We start from the raw sequence: 22,737 nt of genomic DNA on the forward strand, positions 1-22,737 counted from the left end.
CGGTCGGTCCCCGCGGCCGCCGGGGCCACCGTCCCCCTCCCTCCTTCCCTCCCTCTTTCCTCTCTGCCCGCCTGCCCCCGCGGCCCCGCGCCCGTGACTCACCTCGGCGCCGGGGCAGGCTGGTCCGGGCGGGCGAGGCGCAGGGCTCTCCCACACGTCGCGCCGCCAATGGCAAGTTGGAGGGCGAGATGCAAATACCAGGTGAGACGGCGGCGCCCCGATAAAACGACTCCGGGGGGCGGGGTGGAGTGCGGGGGGGACCTGGGTGGCTGCCGGGGAGGGCCACGCCGAGGGAGGGGGCGGCGGGGGCGCCCGGGGAGGGGGCGCGAGCCGGCGGAGCCCTGCACTGAGACACCCGAGCGAAAGGGGAAATTGCACTAGAGACACACACGTCCCCGCAGGCGGCGGCTGGGGCGGGCGCGAAGGAGGCAGGGCGGGAGGGAGGGAAGAGCCGGAGGGAGGGACCGACGGGAGGGACCACGGGGCGGGCGGGCGGGGTGGGTGAGGGAGCGAGGGAGGGACGAGGCGTCTTGGTGGAAACAGCGCCCCTCCACCCCCGGCCCGCCGCGGTCGCCAGCACGGCAGGGGGAGCCGTGCCAGGGGCCCGCGCGGCCTCTCCTTCCCCTCGCGGCTCGCTCGCCCCCGGGGACCGCGAGAGCAGGGCCCCTGCAGAGCCCACGTCGCGCACCCCTTTCTTGGCCCGCGCCCCTCAGTCCGCTAGCACGCGGCGGGGCCGGGGCTCTCCGCTCCCCGTGGGGGCCCTTCCCGGCGGGAAGCCCCCACACAATGCCTCGGGGAGAACTCTATTCCCCGGGGACCCTGGATGGCTATGTCCACCCCCTTCGGCCTGCACACGCCACTGGCTTGACGCCTTTGGCCCACACCCTTGCACTCCAGATCATTGAGCGCCTGCTGTGTGCGGACCTGACGGGAGGACGAGGGCGGGAGGAGCGGGTGGTGAGGCCGGGAGATGCCCAGAGGATACAATTCAGGAGCTAGATGCCAAACACTGCGGAATCCTGGGCCAAATGCCTCATCGTGTGCTTGGGGGTGACTGGAGAGTTTGGGGGACTTCTTAGGGAAGTCGAGCCTAGGGCTTCTGGTGGGGGAGACCAGGCAGATATGAATTAGGGGAAGGGCTGGGGTGGGGGGGGAGCGGGACTGCCACAGCAGGTGCAGAGGCAGCCAGAGTTGGGGTGCTGGGAAAAAGCTCGTGCCCCCCTTCTCTCCAAAGCCAAGCTGCCCTGCTTGGGGCATCCATATGAACCCCAGTCTCCCATTCTATATCCCCCTTACCTTCTCTGACCTGCCTCGGCATCCATACAAGCCCCCACACTCCACCGGGTCCCACAGCTAGGAGGATCTATGAGGGAGATGGCTGGAAATAGTCACTTCTTATGGTTCTGCATGGTCTGGAGGAAGGGCCCATCCAAGCCTCAGCCCTGGCAGCTCCTCGGCAGAAAGCAGGAAAGCTGAAGGGGCCCCAGAGGAGGAAGGCTCTCTGAAGGGCAGGGGTGGCCAAAGGGCCTGAAGTTCAGGGACCTGCTCAACCACCAGCATCTGCCTGCTTCCCCAGCCTTGGGAAAGGATGGTCCCTGGCACAAGACTGGGGGACAGGAATGGTGGTGGATGATGACAGTGAAGGCAGCTGCAGATTATAGGTTTCTGGGGAAAAACCTAGGGGCTGGACTGGGGCACTGGCCCTTGAGATCTCTTGCCTACCTATAGCCAAGTCCCTGAAATAAGCCCCAAGAGAAGATTTCCATTTTTTTTTTCTTTTCTAAGTGGCCATGCTTTCCTCAGGGGATTCCTGATCCTGGAGCCACACCATTCTCTGCTGGTCTCTTGTCCATGAGGCTCCCCTCTTGAAATCGTGGTAGGTCCCAGCCATCCCTAAGCTCCCTTTATCTTGACCTTGAGACTCACTAATAGATACAAACACATATACTTTTCCAAAATCTTGCTAAGAGTTCAATGGTCCCTAACATCAGACAGACCTAGTTTCCTATTCCAGCTGCACCATTTACCAGCTGTGTGTCTTTGGGCAAGTCACTTAAACTCTCTGAGCTTCACTTACCTTATTTTTAAGTTGGGGATAATAAGAACCTACATTGAATGGCTATGGTGATTGGGCGCCTGGGTGGCTCAGTCATTTAAGCATGCGGCTCTTGATTTTGGTTCAGGTCCTGATCTCAGAGTCGTGAGATCGAGCCCTGCGTCCGCTCGGCTCCTCGCTGAGCATGAAGCCTGCTTAAGATTCTCTGCCCCTCCCCTGCTATCCCTCTCAAAACAAAAAAACAAACAGAAAGAAAGAAAGAAAGAAAGGAAGGAAGGAAGGAAGGAAGGAAGGAAGGAAGGAAGGAAGGAAGGAAGGAAGGAAAGAAAGAAAGAAAGAAAGAAAGAAAGAAAGAAAGAAAGAAAGAAAGAAAGAAAGAAAGAAAGAAAGAAAGAAAGAAAGAAAAGAAAAGGCAGTGGTGACAACTGAATGAAATGACCTGTCTATGGAGGTGGTGCCTGGTGCCTAGTAAGCTCTCAATCAATGCTAGCTACCTTCAGCAGCATTTTCATCTTCATTTCAACTTTTCTCATCCCCAGTTCTCAGGAGAAAGTCTGATAAGGCCAGGCCAGAAGGTGCTGAGGACTAATGGTGGGTCCCTCTTAAGAGTGTGGTTTAAACCAGAGCTGAAGCTTCAAGGCACGGAAAAGCCAGAGGAGAGGTCTTCCTCTTGGGAAGGGCAGGGGGAGAGGGCACTGTGCCGACCAGCTAACAGCTAACCGGTGACTGGCCCGATTACCTGCCAATGACCTGGAGCCCACTTATGGGAATCCCATAAGTTCCCACCTTCCCCAGCCACTCGGAACTAACCACAGTTCCAGGATCTGGGAGTTGCGGCCAAAGCAAGCCCCACCCCCCTTGATGAAAATCTTGTGCTGACCTCCCCTTGGGGAGCCCCATATGGGCCACAGGAGTGACTTGCCCGGCTCCATGGCTCCAGGTCAGCCAGGCTGCCCTTCCCGATGACCTTGCTGCTCCCCAGCCTGCCAGCCCTTCCCCACCTGGCTCCCCGCTCTTCCAGTTGCCCGTTGGGTGAGCCCCGGCCAGGTGGGGCTGGCCGACTGAGATCACTGCCCCTGACGACAGCCACGCTGTCTCTGCCAATGGCTCAGTCCCTGACTTGGCAGGAATTCCCCTTCTCGAGTTGCCCATGGATGCCCAGGCTGCGCTGCATCATCCAGTGTGTGCTCTCAGCCTCTCTCCTTCCAACCTGTCCTCCCCCACCCCCACTCTCCAACTCCGATTCAGTCCTCTCAAGCCTCAGAACCTGGGTCCTTCACATAGTCCGTGTGGGGCCAGCTCGCTCGCCACTCCTGTGTTCAACCTGCCTTTCCACCTTGGCAGCTTTCTCAGCCTTTGTCCCGTCTTTCAAGCAGTGCCTACGTTTGTCTGCAAATCACCCCAGGTTCTTTAGAGACAAGGTGGCTGGTTGCTTCCCCCTCCTCCCTTAACCCCTTGGCCTCAACAAATTCTATTCGAACCTGTGGCTAAAACAAAATACCACAGTGCCACAGCTTCTGTGGCCATGGCCCTTACTTTCCACCACAGACACACGCTAGAAAAGTCACCCAATAATCGGACTTTCAGAATGAGAAGCATATTCAAAAGCCAGGAGAGAAGTTATAGTTTAAAAGAAATCCTCCCGGGGCGCCTGGGTGGCTCAGATGGTTAAGCGTCTGCCTTCGGCTCAGGTCATGATCCCAGGGTCCTGGGATCGAGTCCCGCATTGGGCTCCCTGCTCCTTGGGAGCCTGCTTCTCCCTCTGCCTCTCTCTCTCTCTCTCTCTCTCTCTGTCTCTCATGAATAAATAAATAAAATCTTTAAAAAAAAAAAAAAAGAAATCCTCCCACTTGTAAAGCTGAGAAGCCCCCTAATAATCCTTTCTGTGCAAACAGCAACCGTTCCTGTGTTGATATGCTCTATAACTCCGGATTTGCCTCTATTGGGCTTACACGACAAGGCCCTAGAAAGCTCCAAATGGCAGACAGAAATCTCTATGTCCCAGGTTGTGACTGAGCATCATAAAAAGTGTTTCTTCTAAAAAGATTGTTGGGTAGCGGGGGGCCTGAGTGGCTCAGGCGGTTAAGCATCTGCCTTCAGCTCAGGTCATGATCCCAGGTTCCTGGGGGGCCCCCTGCTCAGCGGGGAACCTGCTTCTCCCTCCGCTGCTCCCCCTGCTTGGGCTCGCTCTCTCTGACAAATAAATAAAATCTTTTAAAGAAAGATTGTTGAGTAGCTGCAAAAGATAAGAATTCCTTGAGATAGGTTATACCCAAGCGGCTCCTTCCCCAGATGGCCATCTCTTGCCCAGGTCCATCTTGGAGGCCGACGGGGGTGGGAGCGGGTGTGTCCAGGCCAAAGCACAGGCATGCAGATGGGAAGGTGTAGTTGGGAGCGACTTCCCAGATCATGACTTTCATCTGGCCGGCCACCTTCTTTGGCTGAGGCTCTTGGAAAGTCGCTTGGCCCCCCCCCCACTCCACGCTGCTCTCATTAAAATGGAGAGTTATACATTTCCCCTCCAGGCCTTGACTGGGATAGGCTCTGACACCAAAGATCCCCTACAAAACTTCAGAGGACCACCAGGTTTCACTTCTTGGAGGGCTGGCCAGCAGTTCAGGGGTCTGCCTGGAGTGAGATGACAATGTGACCTAGCAGGTGCTTCGGGCCTTGAGTCAGTGCTCCCTATGTCCATCCTCGCTTCGGTGGCTGCTGTGAGGTGCTGTCCCCACCGCAGGCACTGCTCAGAGTGGGCCTAGCATTTGGGAAACAGATTCAGTGACCTTCAGGCCAGCCCTCTTGGGTTGGTGGGAGATTTTTGAGGTGGGGGGAGGAGGAGGGACCCAATCATTTGATTCATTTGCCAAAAATAAGGAAGAAGTGGCTTCGAGCAGAGTTCAGCAAATGAGGGCAGGTACCCTGAAGTCTAATCCTACTGGCCTCTAGCCCCTATCTTGGAGCCAGGGATCAGCTTGGAAAAGTCCCTGGGACCAGGGCCAAGGGCAGGCACTTACCCTGGGGCACCTATCAGAGGCAGCGGGGCATCCAGAGTTTTGGGGCACTGTCCAGGGGAGCCAGAGTTAACTCCTCAGCCTCTGCCATCTGCTAGGCCAATACCCATCTTGTGTGGCTGGCTGGCAGCCTCCCTGTGCTCCATAGCCCTTGTGGAGATCCCAAATGACCCTCCAAAGGCGCCTCCCTTCACGGCCTGCAAGAAAAAATGAGTGGGCCTAAGGGGACCTTGGCCCAAGGGGCTGCTGCCAGGGGGCAGAGACTGGGATGGAGGCGCAGAGGGATGTCAACATGTAATGGCTTTCCTGGAGGAGAGCACCAAGTGATTTCTGTGGCCCCTTGAGTGTGCTGGGGAACAGGGAACAGGCAGCCATCGAGCTGGGTGTTCCCTTCTCAGATGGAGAGGAGGCTCAGGGGAATGGGCGAGGCACCAGTCACATCGCACGGGGTGCTACCTATTATATACATGGTGAATGGCGCCCCCTGGAGTTGTGCTTGGAGGTAGCAGTTCGGACAGACCCAGGAGAAGTGGGGATGGGGTGCTTGGATGGAAAGAGAGATCGGGAACGGCTCAGACTGGGACACCAGAGTGGTGTCTGGGGATCCTCGGGTCTGGGGATGAAGTAGAGGAGTAGGGAGAGGCTGTGAGGGGGCCCCGGAGAGCCTGGATTTCACCCACTTCACATCCTGCCAATGGGCGTTTCTGGGCTGAGGTTTGTAGCAGGAGGTAGAGGATTCTGCTCTTTGGGGATTGCCCCATCCCACAGGGAGGCGAGGACAAGCCGGAGACGACGTGCACCAGACAGAGACCCAATAGGACTGCAGCCTCCCCGCCCTGCCATCGCAGCGGGGGTCGAGGGTTGTTGTTGTTGTTTCATCCAGAAAAATACAACATTTAATGTCTATAAAGGTGCAGTATGAGTCATTTCACGGAATGTCTAGGCCCCTTCGTTGGCAGCAAACAAACTTTCCAGCCCTCTTTTGAGGAAGCCGTCCAACTCGACTGCTGTTGCTGGTTTGTGTGTGAGAGTGTGTGGGGGGGGGTCCGTGTGTGGGATGGGTCTCTGTCGGGCCTTGCCTGCCTATGTGTGTGTCCGTGTGGGTCTCTCAGATGTGAGTGAGGGTGCACCCATGGCGGGGAGGGGGGCTGTGTGTGTGCGCGCGCGCGTGTGCACGCATGCATGTGTGTGAGCTTGACTCTTGGATGTGAGTGGCAAGTCCCCTCATGCGTGTTTGTGGAGGGCGTGCGCATGTGTGTGTCTGCAAGGCAGCATGGTATGTGAGCCTGTGCGTCTGAGGGTGTCTACGTGTACATTTTTTTCCTCATCACTGCCAAATTATCTTCCCATCTCTCCCCTCCGAAGTGAAGGGCTGGCCGAGGGAAGCTAGCGATCCAAAAGGGGGGCAGCTGGGGAGGGGAGAGGGGCTGGAGGAAAACCAAAGCAATTCCACTCGTCGGAGGAAAGTGTCAGCCAAGGATGAAACTGAAACCGAGGCACCAGCACTCTGGGATCGTCCTGGGGCTTCGGTTCCTCCCACTCCCCCGCCCCCTCCAGCGGGCTGTGGAGATTAGTCAGCCTGAAATTCCCATCCCCACAGCCTCCACTCGGGGTTGAGGCTGTGAGGCCGGCTAGAAATTGGCCTGTGGTTAGCACGTGACCCCATTAGCGCCCATTATCACATTAACACAAATTAGTATATCAGATCCTCTCGCAGTCACCTAGTGGGGCGCAGGGCCAGGCTGGAGGGAGAGGCCACAGCTCAGGCCCTGCTCCCCAGAGGAGAAGGCAGCACGAGGGCACCAGGGGAGTGGGCAGGCTGAAGACCGCCGCTGGTCAGGTTAGGGACCGAAAGAGGGGATGGAGACATCAAGGTTGACAATATGATCCTTTTCCTAGGTCGTGCTCTGGGAGGAGACACCTTGGGGAGGGGGTTAGTCAAAAGGAGGGGGTTTCCAGGAATAGCTGGGCACCGCCCTGTAGGAAGGAGGCCCGGGCTCTGAGGTCTGGGCGGGAGACAGACGGTATTTCTCCTGGCACACAGTGAAACACAGTGAAACGTTTAGGATCCTTTGGTTTTGTGTGTGTGTGTGTTTTTTTTTTTTACCCCTTTCCTCTTCTTTATGGAAAATCCTAAGGATAACTTTCTCAGATGGCTTTGGACATCCTGAAAGCAGGGGAGCTGGGCTGACTGACAGAGGAGAAGCACCCAGAACACTAGCACAGGGCATAGCTTTGATGTCTCGGCACAGAAATGGGAGACACACTCTGCCCATGTATTTCTGTGTGAAGTTGTTATCACGGGAATAGCCACTGGAGCCTCTGGAAAGGATGAGGCTGGAGACCCCAATAACTTTTTTTTTTTTTTCAGCTTAAAGGTGTCTGGCCACAGGTTATTTTTGAGCCTTGATACTCTCAATATGTTAACTAAAGAGCCACCACATAACCATGAACCAACACGGGAAGGTCAGCAGCATGATGACTTCTAGAGCTCAGGGCCTGCAAGGATGTAGAACACAAAGCTCTATCTACCGAGAACAGGGTTGCAAGTTTGAGCCCCAAATGGGCCTCTTAGCTTTTTTGCTTCTAAAGCTGCCAAAGACTGGATTGAGACGCGCGGAATCCCTAAACCATCGGCCTACATCCAACCCAAAGCTGAACCCCTGCCCCTCACCTAGGCTGAGCCCTGGTTCCAGACTGCACCCCAGCCCCAGCCCCAGTCTATCCCTGTGCAGGAGATGCATTCTGGGTCTCAGGAGAGCCAGGCTAGAAAGTGGCTGTTCAGGGAAACCCACCCCCAACGCCCGAGACGCGACTCAAAGTTTCCATTCTACTGCCCGCGGGTCAAGAGCGCCATCCCCGGAGAGGAAAGACGGCCCCTAAACCACAATCCCTTTGCTGAAAGTGAGCCGCCCCAAGCTCTGCGGGGCCCGGGAGGTGGCCCAAGGGACTATTAAGCACGCAGGAGCCAGCCCCACGCCGCGGCGCTAGCGCAGCAGGTCGGCTCTCCGGACTCTCCCGCCTCTTGGGCTGGAGCGCGGGGCCCGAGGGGCAGTGGAGGTTCTGGCGGCCCCTCCCACCTTTCCCTCGCCTCCCCCCCCGCCCCCCCGTTCTGGGCTCGCGCGCCTTCCAAGCCCGGGATACCCGCTGGGGCTGAGCTCCACCCCCGACCCCCAGCAGTGCGCCCAGGGCGCCTCTGCAGCGCCACCTGCAGGCGGAACGCGCGCTGCGCGGCGTCTCGGGCCGAGGCGGGAACTGGCGACCGCGAGGGTGGAGGAGGAGGAGAGGAGAGGTCGGCGCCTCTGCCCGGAGCTTTCCTGGCCCGCGCGCAGCCTCCCCTCGCCACCCCAGCCCCGAGCGACCTGGCCAGCCCTGAGCTCTGCCCCGCGCCCTGGCCGGCGCAGGCGGCCGGGGCCTCCGACCTTCCACTCCTGCTGCTGCACTCTGAGCGGCCTCCTGCCCCGGGCGCCTCTTCTCGGGAAGCAATGAAGTCACACTGAGCCCGCTCCGCTGACTCATGAGAATCCTCCCCCCTCCCCGGCACACCCCTTGAAACTTCCCCCTCAGTCCCTTCTTTCCTGCTCCCGCCCCCCGTTCCTCCCGTCCCGACAGGCGAGCAGGGGCGGCTCCGGGAGGACTCCCAGGGAGGACTCGATGGGGGCAGCTGGGAGAGAAGTGGCGGGCGAGAGTCCCCACCGAGACCTCCGCGCTTCTGTCCCAGCCCGGCCACTGCGCGCACAGGGAATGCCCTGGGGGAGCTGCATGTTTGTAACCTCTGGCAAAACTCCCACCAAGGTATTCTTTCGTGATTAGGCACCTCACACAGTGCGCGCCTGCTGAGAGGGGGGCGGCCCGGGACCTTCTTCCCTCCTCTGGGCCTGGAGTTCACTTGGTAGCTGAGGTCTCTTTGGAACCTCCTGTTGGAATGAACGGACCCATAAGGGCTCGGCGCCACCAAAGGGACAAGTGTAGAGTGCTCTGAGCCTTGAGCTGCCCTCCACCCTGCATTAAGTCAAGCTGATCACCTGAAAGGTCACTGTGGCCCTTCCTCTTAGGACTTGGTACTGGCCCCGTCCAGGTTGAGGTAGGAGTGACTTTGAGGCCAAGGATTCCCTATTTGCAGCACTCCCCTCCTCCCTCCGCCCCCACTATGCCACTGGAGTGGACCAGAATCCCTCAACAGTTGCTTGGGGTATTAGTCTCAACAAGGTGGCTGAGGGCCTCGGGGCCTGTTCAGGGTAGGCTTCAAGCTGGAGGCGCTCTGCTGGCCTCCCTGAAACACCTAAAGCTCCCCTTTCCCTCTGGAGGGGCAGTGATCCTTAAGCATTCTTGTCCACCCAGCAAATCATGGTACTGGATTTTCTTTCCTTCCCTGTATACAGTTTCCAGCTGTCTCTATGGTAAGAGCTGGGTGGTAAAGCTTGCAAGCTTCCTGGCTCTCTTGTCACCACTTCGGGGCAGGGTTCTGCCAAGGCCATAACCAGTGTGAAAACTGGCCATGGACCAAGAGCGAAGTGGGTGTACAGGCTGGTCTAGGGGCTCAGACCTTATGTGGCATGAGGGGCGGTGTTGTGAGCTCTTCTGTCAGCATCAAGTTGATGGCTGCCCTGGGTTATGGTGGCTATCCAGCCACCAGCTCTGCAGGGTGTGTTTTTTGGGGGGATTGGGAACCATTAAATGGTTGGGTAGGGGTGTATGTGCTAGGATCATGGCTAAGAATAGTCCCGCCATAAAGCTTTCCTGGGGAAATTCTGGGCTTGAAGTCAACATTTTTTAGGGGCTGAAGGATGCCACCTTTCCTGGATCCCAGTTTTCAGGCTGTAAAGCTCTCCATGGAGAGCAAATAAGGCAAGGTGCAATTCCTAGGGATTGTAGGGGTTCTGGTTGTAACTTGCCGGGTCAAAGAAGAATCACAAGCCATAAGCTAAAAAACAAAACCCAAAAAACCAAACCTGTAAATCTAGTTGAGCCCAAGGGACAGCAGAGGCCATGTGGGGAGACACTTGCCAAGAGGTTTGAGTCCCATTAGCGTCTGCTCTAGACCTTAGAGATGAAAGGCAACTGAGCCCATGGCAAGGTGAGTGCAGTCCCGTGCAAGCACCTGAGAGACTTTTCCCTACGCAGGAGGTTAGAACTGAGGGTGGAGGGATAATCCAGTCTGTTCCCCTCAGTTTACAGATGAAGCTACGGAGACCTAGGTAAGTGGCTGCCCTGGGCCATGCAGGCTCAAACAGCAGGGCTGAGACTCACATCCAGGAGTGCTCTTTCCACTGCCCTCCACTGTTGGGAGAAAAAAAAAAAAATGGGCAGAGAGGAACCTGAGGAAGACACACAGGGAGGAGGAAAACAAGCGGGGGAGACTGCAGAGATTCTGAGAGGAAGGACGGAAAATGAAGGGGCTGAGGAAAAGTGACGAGAAAGAGGTGTATTGTCTTTGGGCAAGAAGAACATCAGCTCCATCTTCCGTAATAAGCATCTTACACACGTTCACTTAAGCATAGTGAACATGTTCATATTTTGTTCGCAGAGATGGACAGAGAGGATACAACCATAGGATGGAGTCCTTTGGTCAGTGAAAGAAAAGCCTCGACTAGAGAGAAGCAGAGCATACAGCTCCGTGAGGCTCGCGAGGGTCCGATCTGAACTCACACAGCATACTACCAGCGTTGGTGTTGCGCTGATGGTCCCCGCTGCCCTGCCTCTGGCCACCACTAGGTTATAGGGCCACGAGGGCAGGGACTACGCATTACTCATCCTCTTATCTCCAGGGCCTACCGTACCGTGGCACGCAGGAACTGTGCGGTGCGTGTTTGCTAGCTGACCAGTAACTCCATTTATGAGTCTGTTTATAAATTCAACGCCCATGGTTGGGGCTCCTCCAGAAGCATCTCTGTTGCGTGGCAAGTGCCAAGGCATCGCAGTAGGTGGGAACCTGCCCGGGAAGCCGGGCACCTCTGTCCACAGACACCAGATGCGACTCCTGGTCTTTTCCCAAGGGACACACAGCCTTCCGAGGCTCCACTGGGGCGTCTTGGGGAAGGTACAAGAGGAGGCAACATGCCTGAGGGCCTCTGCCTGGTAGTGGGCTTCTGGCAGATATTTTTGCTTTTCGTCTCCAAATTGCCAACGCCCACCAGCCAACGACCACCAGGACACTCCTGGGGTTGGACAAGTTAGGTTTGCTGCTCACTGCAGTGACGAGGAATGTGCATGGGGAACCACAGGGTGTGTCAGGAAAAGGGTACTAGAAAAGATTTATTAAAGGATTTGGGCCAGGCTGCGTGATTTGGGGGAGGGCTGAAGGAAGCAGGGCTTTGCTTTGGATTGGATGCTGTCAAAAAGCATGAGTAATCCAACGGCTGGGCGCCTTATTCGCTAAGTTTCATCCTATAGGAGGGCAGAGGAGAGTGAGGCTCAAGCTGTAACTGGTAAGACGGCAGCAATCGCTCCCATGAGACAGTATGGGGGTGGGTGGGTGTTGGTCATCTCTGTGGTTTGGGCAACGGTCATGTTTTTGTCTGTATTCACACATGATTACGAAGTGGTCTTGTTTCTGTCTGCCTCCACCATGGTCAGAGCGGCCGGGTGCGATGCTAGCGTCTCGTGAATCTGTTTACATTCAACAGAATACCCGGGCCTGACCGTGAGCGCCAGGCCCTCTGTAGCGACACCACTGCCCTGCTGACAGCCCCCCTGCCCCAGGCCAGCCTCCGGGTGTCAGGGGCTGCATTTCTCTTTCTCGAACTATCCGTTTTGAGATGAGCCCTGTTTTCCGACCAGGGCTTGGCAGTCCGGTATCTAAATATTTCGACCCTCCCTGTACTCTGACCCGGTCACACCCATCTGTAGAACCAGCCAGGCAAGGGAACGTCATCACTGGCTTGGGCTGTGTGTCTCTGTGTGTGGTTTTGTGTACATGTGTCCGTGCCCCCGCCAGAAATTCCCTGATAAGTTGGGAAAGAGGCCAGAGGCGGTTCTACTTCACCTCTGGGCCCAGCAGGACTTCCCCTCTGCCCAGAGAGCAAGGCACTGGGGGTCCCAACAGTCTCCAGGGAAGCAAGGGTGCCCCGCGTTAGGTGGAGTCAGGGAAGGACCGAGGGGATATTGCAGCAGCCAAACTTTAGAGGAGCGGGAAAGGGAAGGGGTAGTGGTGGAAGGGAGGGGAGAGTTCCTTTGTATAAATGGGTCTCTAGAGAAGCTGCTGGTTTTCCTTCAAGGAAGCAGCCTGCAGTAGGTCACTGTGGATCCCCACCCCCATCCCTTTCTGCTGTAAGCTTCTTGTCTCCCAAATGGGACCTGTTGATTAGAACAATGACAACAAAGTCACATATGTTGACCTCATCCTCCACTAAGAGGCTTACTCTGACTCCTTTCGAGTCAAACGTGCTTCCTTCACTCAGGTCCATCTCTCCAGCTACAGCGTGAGGCCATCTCCTGGGTGCCTCAGAGGTGGCCAGGCAGAGACCAGTACCACCATGATGTGGTGCTGAGGTGCCATGGGGTATCATTTGCAAAATGGCAAAGAAAAGTGAAATGGAAGTCAAGTGGGTGGGCTGCAAACACCCAGTGTTTTGGCAGAGCCCCAACCCTTCTTTGCAGGGCGTGGCTGGCCCTGTACTGCACTGTGTGGTGGCTCAGCTGCTCCCAGGCCGGCTCTCAGGGGCCAGAACTCAGCTGGCACTGCTCCTCGTCTGTCTGGTTAGAAAAAGGTCCCTGCAATCCTTGGGGGCCTGGACAGATCAAATGCATCCTGGGTATCTGTGGCAAGTCTCGGCAGTGGGTGAAGTGATGGGGGTCTGATAACCTGGATTACAGAGAACAGAGGTTACAAGGCAGAGGGTCATTTTTGCAGTAGGCCCTGTTATCTAGCATCATCCAACCAAGCGACCAAGGACTTGCTCAGGACTCTGCCGGGGTTTGGGGGGATGGGGCACATTGTCCTCATTCTGAGAAAAAAAAAGTCTCTGTTCTGGGATAGCTTACTATCAATTCAGGGAGTGAACGTTAATAATGCGGAGCATGACTTAATAAACAATCAAGTTCAAAGGTAGCAGGTGCAATTGGAGTTCAGAGATGAAATCATGCACGGGCACTAATCCAACTGGTACCGCGTTACCAAGGTGCAATTTCATTTGGGCCTTGAGAGGTGAGCAGGAGGGGATAGGTAAAAGGGAACAGGGATGACATTCCAGATGTGGAGAGCACAAACAAAAGTTTAAAGGCGTCAATAAACCAGATGTGTATGTGTACATGTGCACGTGTGTCTGTTGTGGGAAAGGAGGCTGGATGGGGGCAGAGTGGGCTGAGGTCAGGAGCTCTGGGGAAGACTTCGGGCCTGGTATGGTTGATGACAAGGAGTCACTGTACATTCTTCAACGGGGGAGGGAGGGGGTGCCGCTGGGAGGACATGGACTGAGGCTTTAGGAAGTGATCTAGCAGCAGTTGAGGACGGTTGCTCTGGCTGATCTCCACTCTTGGCATGTCCACAGTACTTTGTGTCTTTCGATGGACACATCTCACTGTAGGGTACTCCTGTGTTCACGTGTCTGCTTTCCTCAAGTGGCCATGTCTCCTCCATCTGCCTATTCTGACATCTACCTGACTCACAGTAGATATTCAACGAACACTGACTAGATGAATAAATCATTTTACTTTTTTTTTTTAAAGATTTTATTTATTTATTTGAGAGAGAGAATGGGAGAGAAAGCATGAGCAGGGGGAGGGGCAGAGAGAGAGGGAGAAGCAGGCTCCCCGCTGAGCAGGGAGCCCGATGCGGGACTCGATCCTGGGACTCCAGGATCATGACCTGAGCCGAAGGCAGTTGCTTAACCAACTGAGCCACCCAGGCGCCCCCATTTCATTTTACTTAACTGAATTACAATGACACTCTATACAAGGATAACAACTGTCAAAAAATTAGACTAAATTGCACATACCACTAAAAAAAGATAATTCACAATTTGATCTTTTAAAAGATGATTTGTGAACTGCTTCAGGATCTTAGAACTACCACCATCTTTGTAAGTAGCAATGAGCACCGAAGAGTCGATCCTATTTCATACGCTAGGTGAGTTTTCTACATATGCATTTGGATGTGCCATGCATCAGATCATATTTCACTAAACCTGTATACATATAGTAAGAACCTGTCCTGGTGCAGCTAATTCTTTTTTTTTTTTTTTTTTTAAGATTTTAAGTAATCTCTACACCCTATGTGGGGCTTGAACTCATGACCTTGAGATCAAGAGTTGCATGCTCTTCTGACAGCCTGCTGGGCACCCCAAGATTTGATTTATTTATTTTTTGTTAATTTTTTAAAAGATTTTATTTATTTGACAAGAGACACAGCGAGAGAGGGAACACAAGCAGGGGAAGTGGGAGAGGGAGAAGCAGGCTTCCCGCCAAGCAGGGAGCCCCATGCAGGGCTTGATCCCGGGACCCTGGGATCATGACCTGAGCCAAAGGCAGACGCTTAATGACTGGGCCACCCAGGCGCCCCAAGATGATTTTTTAAACTTAATTTGAGGGCACCTGGGTGGCTCAGTTGGTTAAGCGTCTGCCTTCGGCTCAGGTCATGATCTCAGGGTCCTGGGATCGAGCCTCACATCGGGCTCCCTGCTCAGCGGAGAGTCTGCTTCTCCCTCTCCCTCAGCCCCTTCTCCTGCTTACTCTCTCTCTCAAATAAATAAAATCTTAAAAAAATAAAGTTAATTTGAAATATAAAAAATGAGTTGATTTATGAACCTCTGACTTCTGTTCTCGGGAAATCATCTGTAAAGTGAGGTGTGTCTATAAGCCTATTTTAGGTCAAAGGGGCGAGGGGAGAGATTTCTAGTTTGAGGAGTTGAGATGGGAGTTGAGAGATCACGATCCCTCAAGGAGTCAGTCTCAGGTTTAGCCATGAAGCACCAAGTCTCTGAACCCTTGCTTCTTTTGCAGTAAGTGACCTCTCTAGCCCCTCGCAGGTCCAAGCCAGTTCTGAGCAGGACAAAAGGAATTGTTCCGGGTAAAGCAGAATCTGTTCCGTGGGTTTCTGTGTTCGCTCATTTAACAGTGGATGGGGCCAGAGAGACATTCAGGAACTGAAAGCAGTTGAGAGTGTGGAGCAGGGAATACAAGGCTGAAACAAATCACGCACTTGGTAGGAGCTCCAGTGTGCCTGCTCACTGATATGCACAACTTTCCTCCCTTCGCCCACCCGTTCCCTTTCAAAGAGAACAGAAGTTAATTTAGAAGAATCAGGTTTTATTTAGTGATGTGAACATTAAGAATCTGCCTACATGGTTGAAATATTCACAAAGGACTTTACCATTCACACTCATATGCAGAGGAAGTCTGCTGAATAAAAAATGCTCCTTTACTCATCCAAGCTGCTGTCAGGGACAGCAAAGTGCTTGCCTGTTCCACTGGGGGGCTTCAGTCCTCGTGAATGTTGAATAGTTTGGCTACTTCATTGAGATCTTCGTGTTGCTCACCGTCCTTAATGATCTGAGGGAGAGAGGAACAATGGGTCACCGACTCGCTTCGTGTGCGCCAGGCCGGCCTGCACAATGGGGAGGCCTGGGCCAGTCCCCACATCGCCCTGGGAGGGAGCTGTGGGAACAGCCTTCTGTTAACCCCAAATGAGTATGTGTCAACTCCCCAGCCACCCAGCCAAGTCCTGAGTGAAAAAGAAACGCTCCTGAGCCAAGGCTACACCTTTGTTCCGCTCAGGCACAGCCTGACCCAGGTGGACAATGCACAGCAGGGCACCCGATGAAGTCCGGGGTGCGTTTTCCCATCTTCCTCGAGGAGCGCTGACAGGTACCCACCTTCCTTGCTATTGGCATTCGGTTGAAGATGTTCCACAGCACGATCCCCACCACCACTTTGTCCCTGAGGTAGAAGATGACGCCTTTGCCGTAGTCCTCCCCTTGGGCAGGGACCTGGGGGACTACAGGATTGCTGGGAGGAACAGCGATTTCTGAGGCCTCAGACTCTGTCTCACTCTCTGAGCGGATACCAGTCCCTGTGGCCAACCCCCAGAACAAACAAAATAGAAACAAAACAGAGTCAGTTATGAACTTAGGAAATTCTAGAAGGCAAGTATCTTCCGACACCTGCTTCAACCTGCTCCTAGAGGATTTGTTTTTATGCCCCCTTAGTAAACACTGGCCGTCTCCAGCTCCTCTCCACTGGCAAAGCCAACAAAAGCTCTTCCTTGCCGTCTCCAGGGCACTGCGTCAGTCTGACCCAGAACTTCCCTCCCTTACCATTTCGTTTTAAATGTATGCTATAGATTCTTTCCTGGTATCTGGATTTCTTCAAACTGCAGAAGACTTGCTCTTTTCCTCTGAGAAACAGTCGAGAGCTGCACAGTCCAGTCCAGTAGCCACTAGCCACAAACAGCAATTCCAGTTCCATTATTAAAAAGTAATGAAAATTTAATTGATTTTAACCAAAATTAAATCAAACATAACATTCAGTTCCTCCTGTGCACTAGCCGCATTTCAAGTGCGACATAGGCACACGCACCTAGGGGCTACTGTAGCGGACAGAGCAGAAACAGAACACTGCCCCTGGAGCAGAAAGGGCCATTAGACCGTGTGGCTAGAGAGGCCCTCTGGCCAAAGCAGGAGAGGGCACTTCCATATGGACAAACCACAGTGGAAGGGGTTCCTCCTGGGGAGGGGGCATGCTGGCCTCTGAGAATGGTCAGGCTCCGAACAATACTGCCCAGGGTACAGAGTAGTGCTCTGGAGTTTCTAAGTCCCCGGGGCTCTCTCCTGGATCCACTTCTCTGGAGAGGGCCGGATGAAGGAGCGGGTGTATGTTACCCGCTTGAATTACACAGGAAAAGGACCTACATGTCCATGTAATGTCTTGTTCTCTCCTTTAAAGAGCAACCTGTTCTTGAAACGCCTCTGACAAGAGGACACAGAGGTTAAATAACTTCAGCTAGGGTCATGGAAGGGAGAGAGAATAGGTCTAGGAGTTAATGAAAGAGTCGTGTGTGGGAGAGAAGTTCATTCCGTGAGAGGTACCTCCCGTCTAAAGAAAACCTGGCAGTAAGATGTGACAAATGGAATTACAGGCAGCTCAAGAATTACTCGGCCCAGTTCTTCATGGCCCAGGGTCCGTGGAGGATTGCAGGTCCTACACTAAGGTTCTTGGGATTAGTAGGAGGCTAATAATAATAATGATAATAAAAAATAAAAATCTTAAAAGTTCAGGTTTTCTTCAGTGCGCAGGGCTTCCCAGTCCCTAGAGGCAAACTAAACCAGCGTCGCCGAGCCAGTCGCTGCCCAGAGGATAGGACGAACACCCACCACATCTGAGTCTACGCTCTGACCAGGATACCTGATTTTGCCAGCTCTCAGTCCACGAAAGAGTAAGGACTTCGGGTTGGGTTTATTTTAAAGTCGGGTTTATTTTAAAGCACAACATGAAGAAAGGCTTTCACTGACAGTTCCCTCTGGCCAATACAGAAACCCCTTGTTCAGGAGAATCTGGACCACTGCTTCTCAAGACTCGTCTCAGAGAAGTAGTTGGGCTTCCTTACCGGACTGCTCTGTGGCAGATTTTGGGTTGTCTTGTGCAGTTGCTTTTGCAAACACACCGACTGTGGGCAAACTACTGTCCACAAGACCAATAGCTTCATAGCCAACATCGGGGCCCAAATCACTCCTAAGGAAGGAGAGAGAAGAGGGTGTTCTGTCAAGGGGACTGCAAAGAATGACACGGTGGTATATTTTTTTATTTTTTCTAAGACACCACACTTTGATTCGTGCCAACCAAAGAACCTGGTGTGTACAACAAGGGAAAATGCCAAACTGATCGGTCTGCTTGCCAGGGCATCTGGGGACAATCGTGAGAAAGCACTGTTATCCCAAAGCAGCTTTTATTTTCCTTAAGAAGCCATTATACATATCACATATCCATACACTAATCTACACTTCCTGAAATTTATCCATGCTTTTATCCCTTGGGGCGTGATGGGTTCATCAACTTTACTATTCACTACGTTCCTTTAACTCAACCTGAAAAAGTGCCCTGCTGGCGCTGTAAAGGCTGCTCCATATTTACAGAATTCAGAATCTGAGATCCTGTACGGCTTCATCAATGGATGGTATCTCCTCTGAGCCTTCATTTGTTCAAGGCTGGAATGCCTCCATCCACTTGATCATTTTATTTTAATTGTTCTTCCTGGAAACTTCTCCTATCATTATCACACTGTTTTTACTACGCCAGGAACTTCGAAGAGTATTTGTGCCACCGACACACGATGGTTTTGTAATCACGTGAGGCTACTACTCATGGTTTTGTTTCCGGTGCTCTACCTTTTGCCATCATTTAATTAAGTGATTAAGTAAGTAAGTAAGTAAAATTTGAGAACAGTTGACACACCGTGTTACATTCATTTCAGGTGTACAACTTAGTGATTTGATGAGTTGACACACTGTGCTGTACTCACCACAAGCATAGCTACCATCTGTCCCCTTATGCTATTTGAGTATCATGGACTAAATTCCTTATGCTCTGCTTTTTATTCCTGTGTTGTCATTTCTTGACCATAGAAGCTCACTGGACTGGGATCTTCAGGGAATGGTCTACAGTGACTTCTCGGATACTGGTCCTGAGACCTAACTGATGATTATCTACCTATGGACTCTTTTGTTCCTAACCGCAGTGTCTTACAGGTGTTGACCCCGAAACCCAGCTGTTATGTTTCTGCTGCCCGCTCACAAAACTGTGTGTGATTGTCCTGAAATGTATTCTCACCAGCTGAGAATTTCCCCAACAGAAACTGCTTAGAGGCTTCTGAAACCTTGAAGTTTTTTATGTATCCCATCTTTCAAAGCAATAAGAGGAGAGTGTGCCAAATAAGGCCAATCCCAGTACTCAGGAATGTCCCTTGCTAACTTTTTGCTATTCAGAGAACTGTCTATAGATGCCTGACTTTGAACTGCTGATCTTAAGGGTTACATATGAGTGGGCTGCTTTTTTTTTTTTTTTCTTAAAGTAATCCCTACACCCAACATGGGGCTCAAACTCACGACCCGGAGATCAAGGGTTGCATGTTTCACCGACTGAGCCAGCCGGGCGCCCCTGGGCTGCCTTTCTGTCAGTACGTTGGGCTCATGAGGGTTAGCACCGAAGAACAAATGAAAACATACTGCCGTCTCTAGCTAAGAGTACACGTTTGTACCGCCTACTGTAGCTCAAACTCTGAGCTATTTTATCAGAAGTGCTGATGCCATCTCCATGCATTCACCTAGTCTAACTTATGCCAGGTGGGGCCTTTTACCAGAAGGCTGCTTGGGTGTAGAATGCATGGAAACAAGATGAAATTTTTCTCCCCTCTGTATGAAGCTAATTGGCCCACGTGGAAACCAAACTGTAACTCTGGCTGCATTAATTTCGTGTTCTAACCAGTTGAGTCCGCAAGGTACAAAACTATTACCAGAACATTGACTGATGCCAGTATGGCTTAGCAGCTCCAGTCATATTTTCTCCAGCCAATCTTCCACTCACAACAGCGTGATCATGGTGCTCTACCCGCCTCCTACCCAACTTTATATCGTAGAAGCATGCAGCATCTCCTGCCTTTGGAAACAAGTACATTATATGAGCACGTGATAAAACAAAAACAAAAACAAAAACAAAGACAGAACATACATTTTGAGGGCTCAAAAAAACCCTTGTGCCATTAACTAATTAGTGTTTTCCATGTATGGGCCAGAATCGCACCTACACTTACTAAAAAAAAAAGTTGAGATTCCATTTTTAAAAAACTATTCTATGCTAACCCCCCAAAACAAAAAAACTATTTCTATGCTTCCACAAAGCGAACCTAAATCTTCTATGCTGCAGCTCACACCTATTTCCTCTCTCATTCTGCCCTTAGCAGAGACCGAATATTTAATAACTGTGATTTGCAGAATATTCTTTCCTATGCATGGAAACCAGTTTTTAGGTACGAGACCGCCTCTCACCTAGAAATCTTTTCCAAGATAGGATTTTCTTTCTTTCTTTCTTTTTTTTAAAGATTTTATTCATTTATTCATGAGAGACAGAGAGAGAGGCAGAGGGAGAAGCAGACTCTCACGCGAGGGAGCCCAAAGTGGGACTCGATCCCAGGACCCTGGGATCATGACCCGAGTGGAAGGCAGATGCTCAACTGACTGAGCCACCCAGGCACCCCAAGATAAGATTTTCTTTTGGTCATTCAGTATCTATTCGTTCATTCACCAAATATTTATGGAAAACTTATTTCTGTACAAAGCATTATACTGTCTGGGTGGCCGTGACAAACCTGACCCCCCACTTTGCCCACAAAAAGCATATAACCTACCTGAGGAAGATGCAGCATCATTCCTCACTAGAATGCAATGCAAACCAGCAGGGTGCCATGTGACAGGTACAGAGTAAGTGAGCTCAGTGTTTCAAGCAGAGAGCCTCCGGCTGGAGGTGAACAAGGCCAACCTCACTAAGGATGTGGCACGTGAGTGCTCTAACCCTTTGTGGCTATTCAGACTCTCCCAAGGCAACCTAAAAATCTAACATGTGAGCCGTGGTGAAATAAACTACGAAATCCACTTGGTGGACTATTATACAGTCTTTAGAATCTGAAGCAATGTGGAAAATACATTAGAATGGTAAGTAAAAAAGAGAAGAACACAAATGTTTATTGTAGTACACTCACCATGACCATCTACAACAAAGGGAAAAAAACCTATGCAGAAGAAAATGAAGGGAAGGAAATACACCAAAATATCGGTGGTTGCTGTAGGTGATTTCCCTCCTTTCTCTTTTTATCTGTCCCCCTTTCTCATTCTTGTCTGTCTTCCATATTGGGTGCATATTGCTTTTTTAAAGATTTATTTATTTTAGAGAGGTGGGGAGGGGCAGAAGAAGAGGGAGAGTGAGAATCCTAAGCACACTCCCCACTGAGCATGGAGCCCCATGTGGGGCTTGATCTCACAACCCCAAGATCATGTCGTGAGCCAAAATCAAGAGTCTGATGCCCAGCTGACTGAGCCACCCAGGTGCCCCTACATATTGCTTTTATAACAAGTTTTTAAAAATCCAGTACACTCTAGGCGCACCTGGGTGGCTCAGTCAGTTAAGCATCCAATGCGTGATTTCAGCTCAGGTCATGATCTCTGGGTCCTAGGATCGAGCCCTGGGTCGGGCTCTGCGCTCAGCAGTGGGGACTCTGCTTGGGACTCTCTCTCTCCCTCTGCCCCTCCCCCTGCTCATGCTCGCTCTAAAATAAATAAATAAATCTTTAAAAAAAATGCAGTACACTTTATCTTTAAAAAAAAAAAGCTTGGGGCGCCTGGGTGGCTCAGATGGTTAAGCGTCTGCCTTCGGCTCGGGTCATGATCTCAGGGTCCTGGGATCGAGTCCCACATCGGGCTCCCTGCTCCTTGGGAGCCTGCTTCTCCCTCTGCCTCTCTCTCTGTCTCTCATGAATAAATAAATAAAATCTTTAAAAAAAAAAAAAAAAAAAAAAAAAACTATATGAAAAAAAAGCTTTAAGGGAAAAACACCCTTCTTAGTTGCAGAGTCCATAATCAAACACAATACACTTGTAATGATCTAACAATGGGGAAATTACCTCATGGTTCCTACATACTATAGTCTTGTTTGTGTCATAACATTTTTTAAAACAGCTAAAAATAGTGCTCAAGGATAACGAAAACAGAGTAATTTTCCCTTCTAGGGAATGTTATAAAACTGCCTCATCCTCCATTCCCTGGGCTCACTTTCGGGCAAAGGGAACAGCAGATCCATCTGAAAGCTGGGAACATGCCCATCAGGGCAATGCCGATGGCAGCTGCCAACCACAGAACGGGAAGAACTCTATTTCGGTAGGTGCACACACTGTTCATTTCCTTTTCCACTAGCTTGTGGCATGCAGCCATACCTGACCTTGTAAATCAAGTAATGAAGTTTCTGTTCTTGACCCTCAGCCTCCAAACATTCTGACTCTATCTGGGCAAGGTGCTGACGAGCTTTCGTGCACTGCCAGGCAGACTCGCTCACGGGCTGGGCACAAGGAACCATGCCCTCTCATGCTGTCGCACACTTACCACCCAGACGTTGGAGCGGGCTTGGAGCTCTGCATTTACCCGGAAGCCACCAAAATCAGAGTCTATCTCTAGTCCACCCGTCTTGGCCAACTCAACATTGGGCTCCAGGCCCACAGCTGCCACTATGTGGTCAGTTTCTACCTGAGGAAAAAAAAGAAATAATTCAGCCAGGGGCGCCTGGGTGGCTCAGTCGTGAAACGTCTGCCTTCGGCTCGGGTCATGGTCTCAGGGTCCTGGGATGGAGCCCCGCATCGGGCTCCCTGCTCGGCGGGAAGCCTGCTTCTCCCTCTCCCACTCCCGCTGCTTGTGTTCCTGCTCTCGCTATCTCTGTCTCTGTCAAATAAATAAAATCTTAAAAAAAAAAGAAATAATTCAGCCAGTTACCACAGTTTCCATGTATGTCTATGGACACAGCAACTGTACTTTATTTTACTAAGAAGTGGAGCTTTACAAAAAAAACAAACAAAAAAACAAAAAATGAAAAAAAAAAACCCAACTCACTGATTAACTTACATAACTCTGGTAAACAGATTTAAAGGTCTACTTTATAAACTTCCTCCAACACAAATCTACCCTACATTGTCGGAACAGA

General features: G+C 52.0%; 2 protein-coding genes and 1 long non-coding RNA gene across 9 annotated transcripts in view; 1 reads left to right on the forward strand and 2 right to left on the reverse strand.

Moving 5' to 3' along the window:
• The window catches only part of ELF4 (E74 like ETS transcription factor 4), a 43,438-nt gene extending 34,864 nt beyond the window's left edge, over positions 1-8,574 (reverse strand). For 3 of the 4 annotated variants that reach the window (XM_045882462.3, XM_064574562.1, XM_045882433.3), the window contains exon 1: positions 103-235. The gene's annotated coding sequence lies outside the window, so the exon portion shown is untranslated. Of the gene's footprint in view, positions 1-102; positions 236-8,489 lie in introns of those variants that run through there. The other variant, XM_045882454.3, reaches the window with a different exon arrangement.
• On the forward strand, positions 64-22,162 carry LOC135361967 (uncharacterized). 2 transcript variants are annotated; one of them, XR_010406255.1, is made up of 3 exons: positions 64-201; positions 21,776-21,923; positions 22,026-22,162. It is a non-coding gene; the product is annotated as an uncharacterized LOC135361967 (long non-coding RNA). The 2 variants fall into 2 exon arrangements; XR_010406254.1 differs by lacking the exon at positions 64-201 and adding an exon at positions 16,499-17,437.
• Positions 15,292-22,737, reverse strand: part of AIFM1 (apoptosis inducing factor mitochondria associated 1) — a 32,965-nt gene continuing 25,519 nt past the window's right edge. For all 3 annotated transcript variants that reach the window (XM_045882483.2, XM_045882491.3, XM_064574563.1), the window contains 5 exons: positions 22,146-22,286; positions 19,511-19,653; positions 17,609-17,733; positions 15,879-16,075; positions 15,292-15,555 (listed from right to left, as the gene is read on the reverse strand). In XM_045882483.2, the coding sequence (XP_045738439.1) occupies positions 15,484-15,555; positions 15,879-16,075; positions 17,609-17,733; positions 19,511-19,653; positions 22,146-22,286 (678 nt within the window). In that variant the 3' untranslated portion in view covers positions 15,292-15,483. The remainder of the gene's footprint in view (positions 15,556-15,878; positions 16,076-17,608; positions 17,734-19,510; positions 19,654-22,145; positions 22,287-22,737) is intronic.

Source organism: Mirounga angustirostris, unplaced genomic scaffold, assembly GCF_029215605.1.
Source record: "Mirounga angustirostris isolate CCGP_5_RB_7025 unplaced genomic scaffold, mMirAng1.0.hap1 SCAF_11, whole genome shotgun sequence".
NCBI classification, from domain to species: Eukaryota; Metazoa; Chordata; class Mammalia; order Carnivora; family Phocidae; genus Mirounga; species Mirounga angustirostris.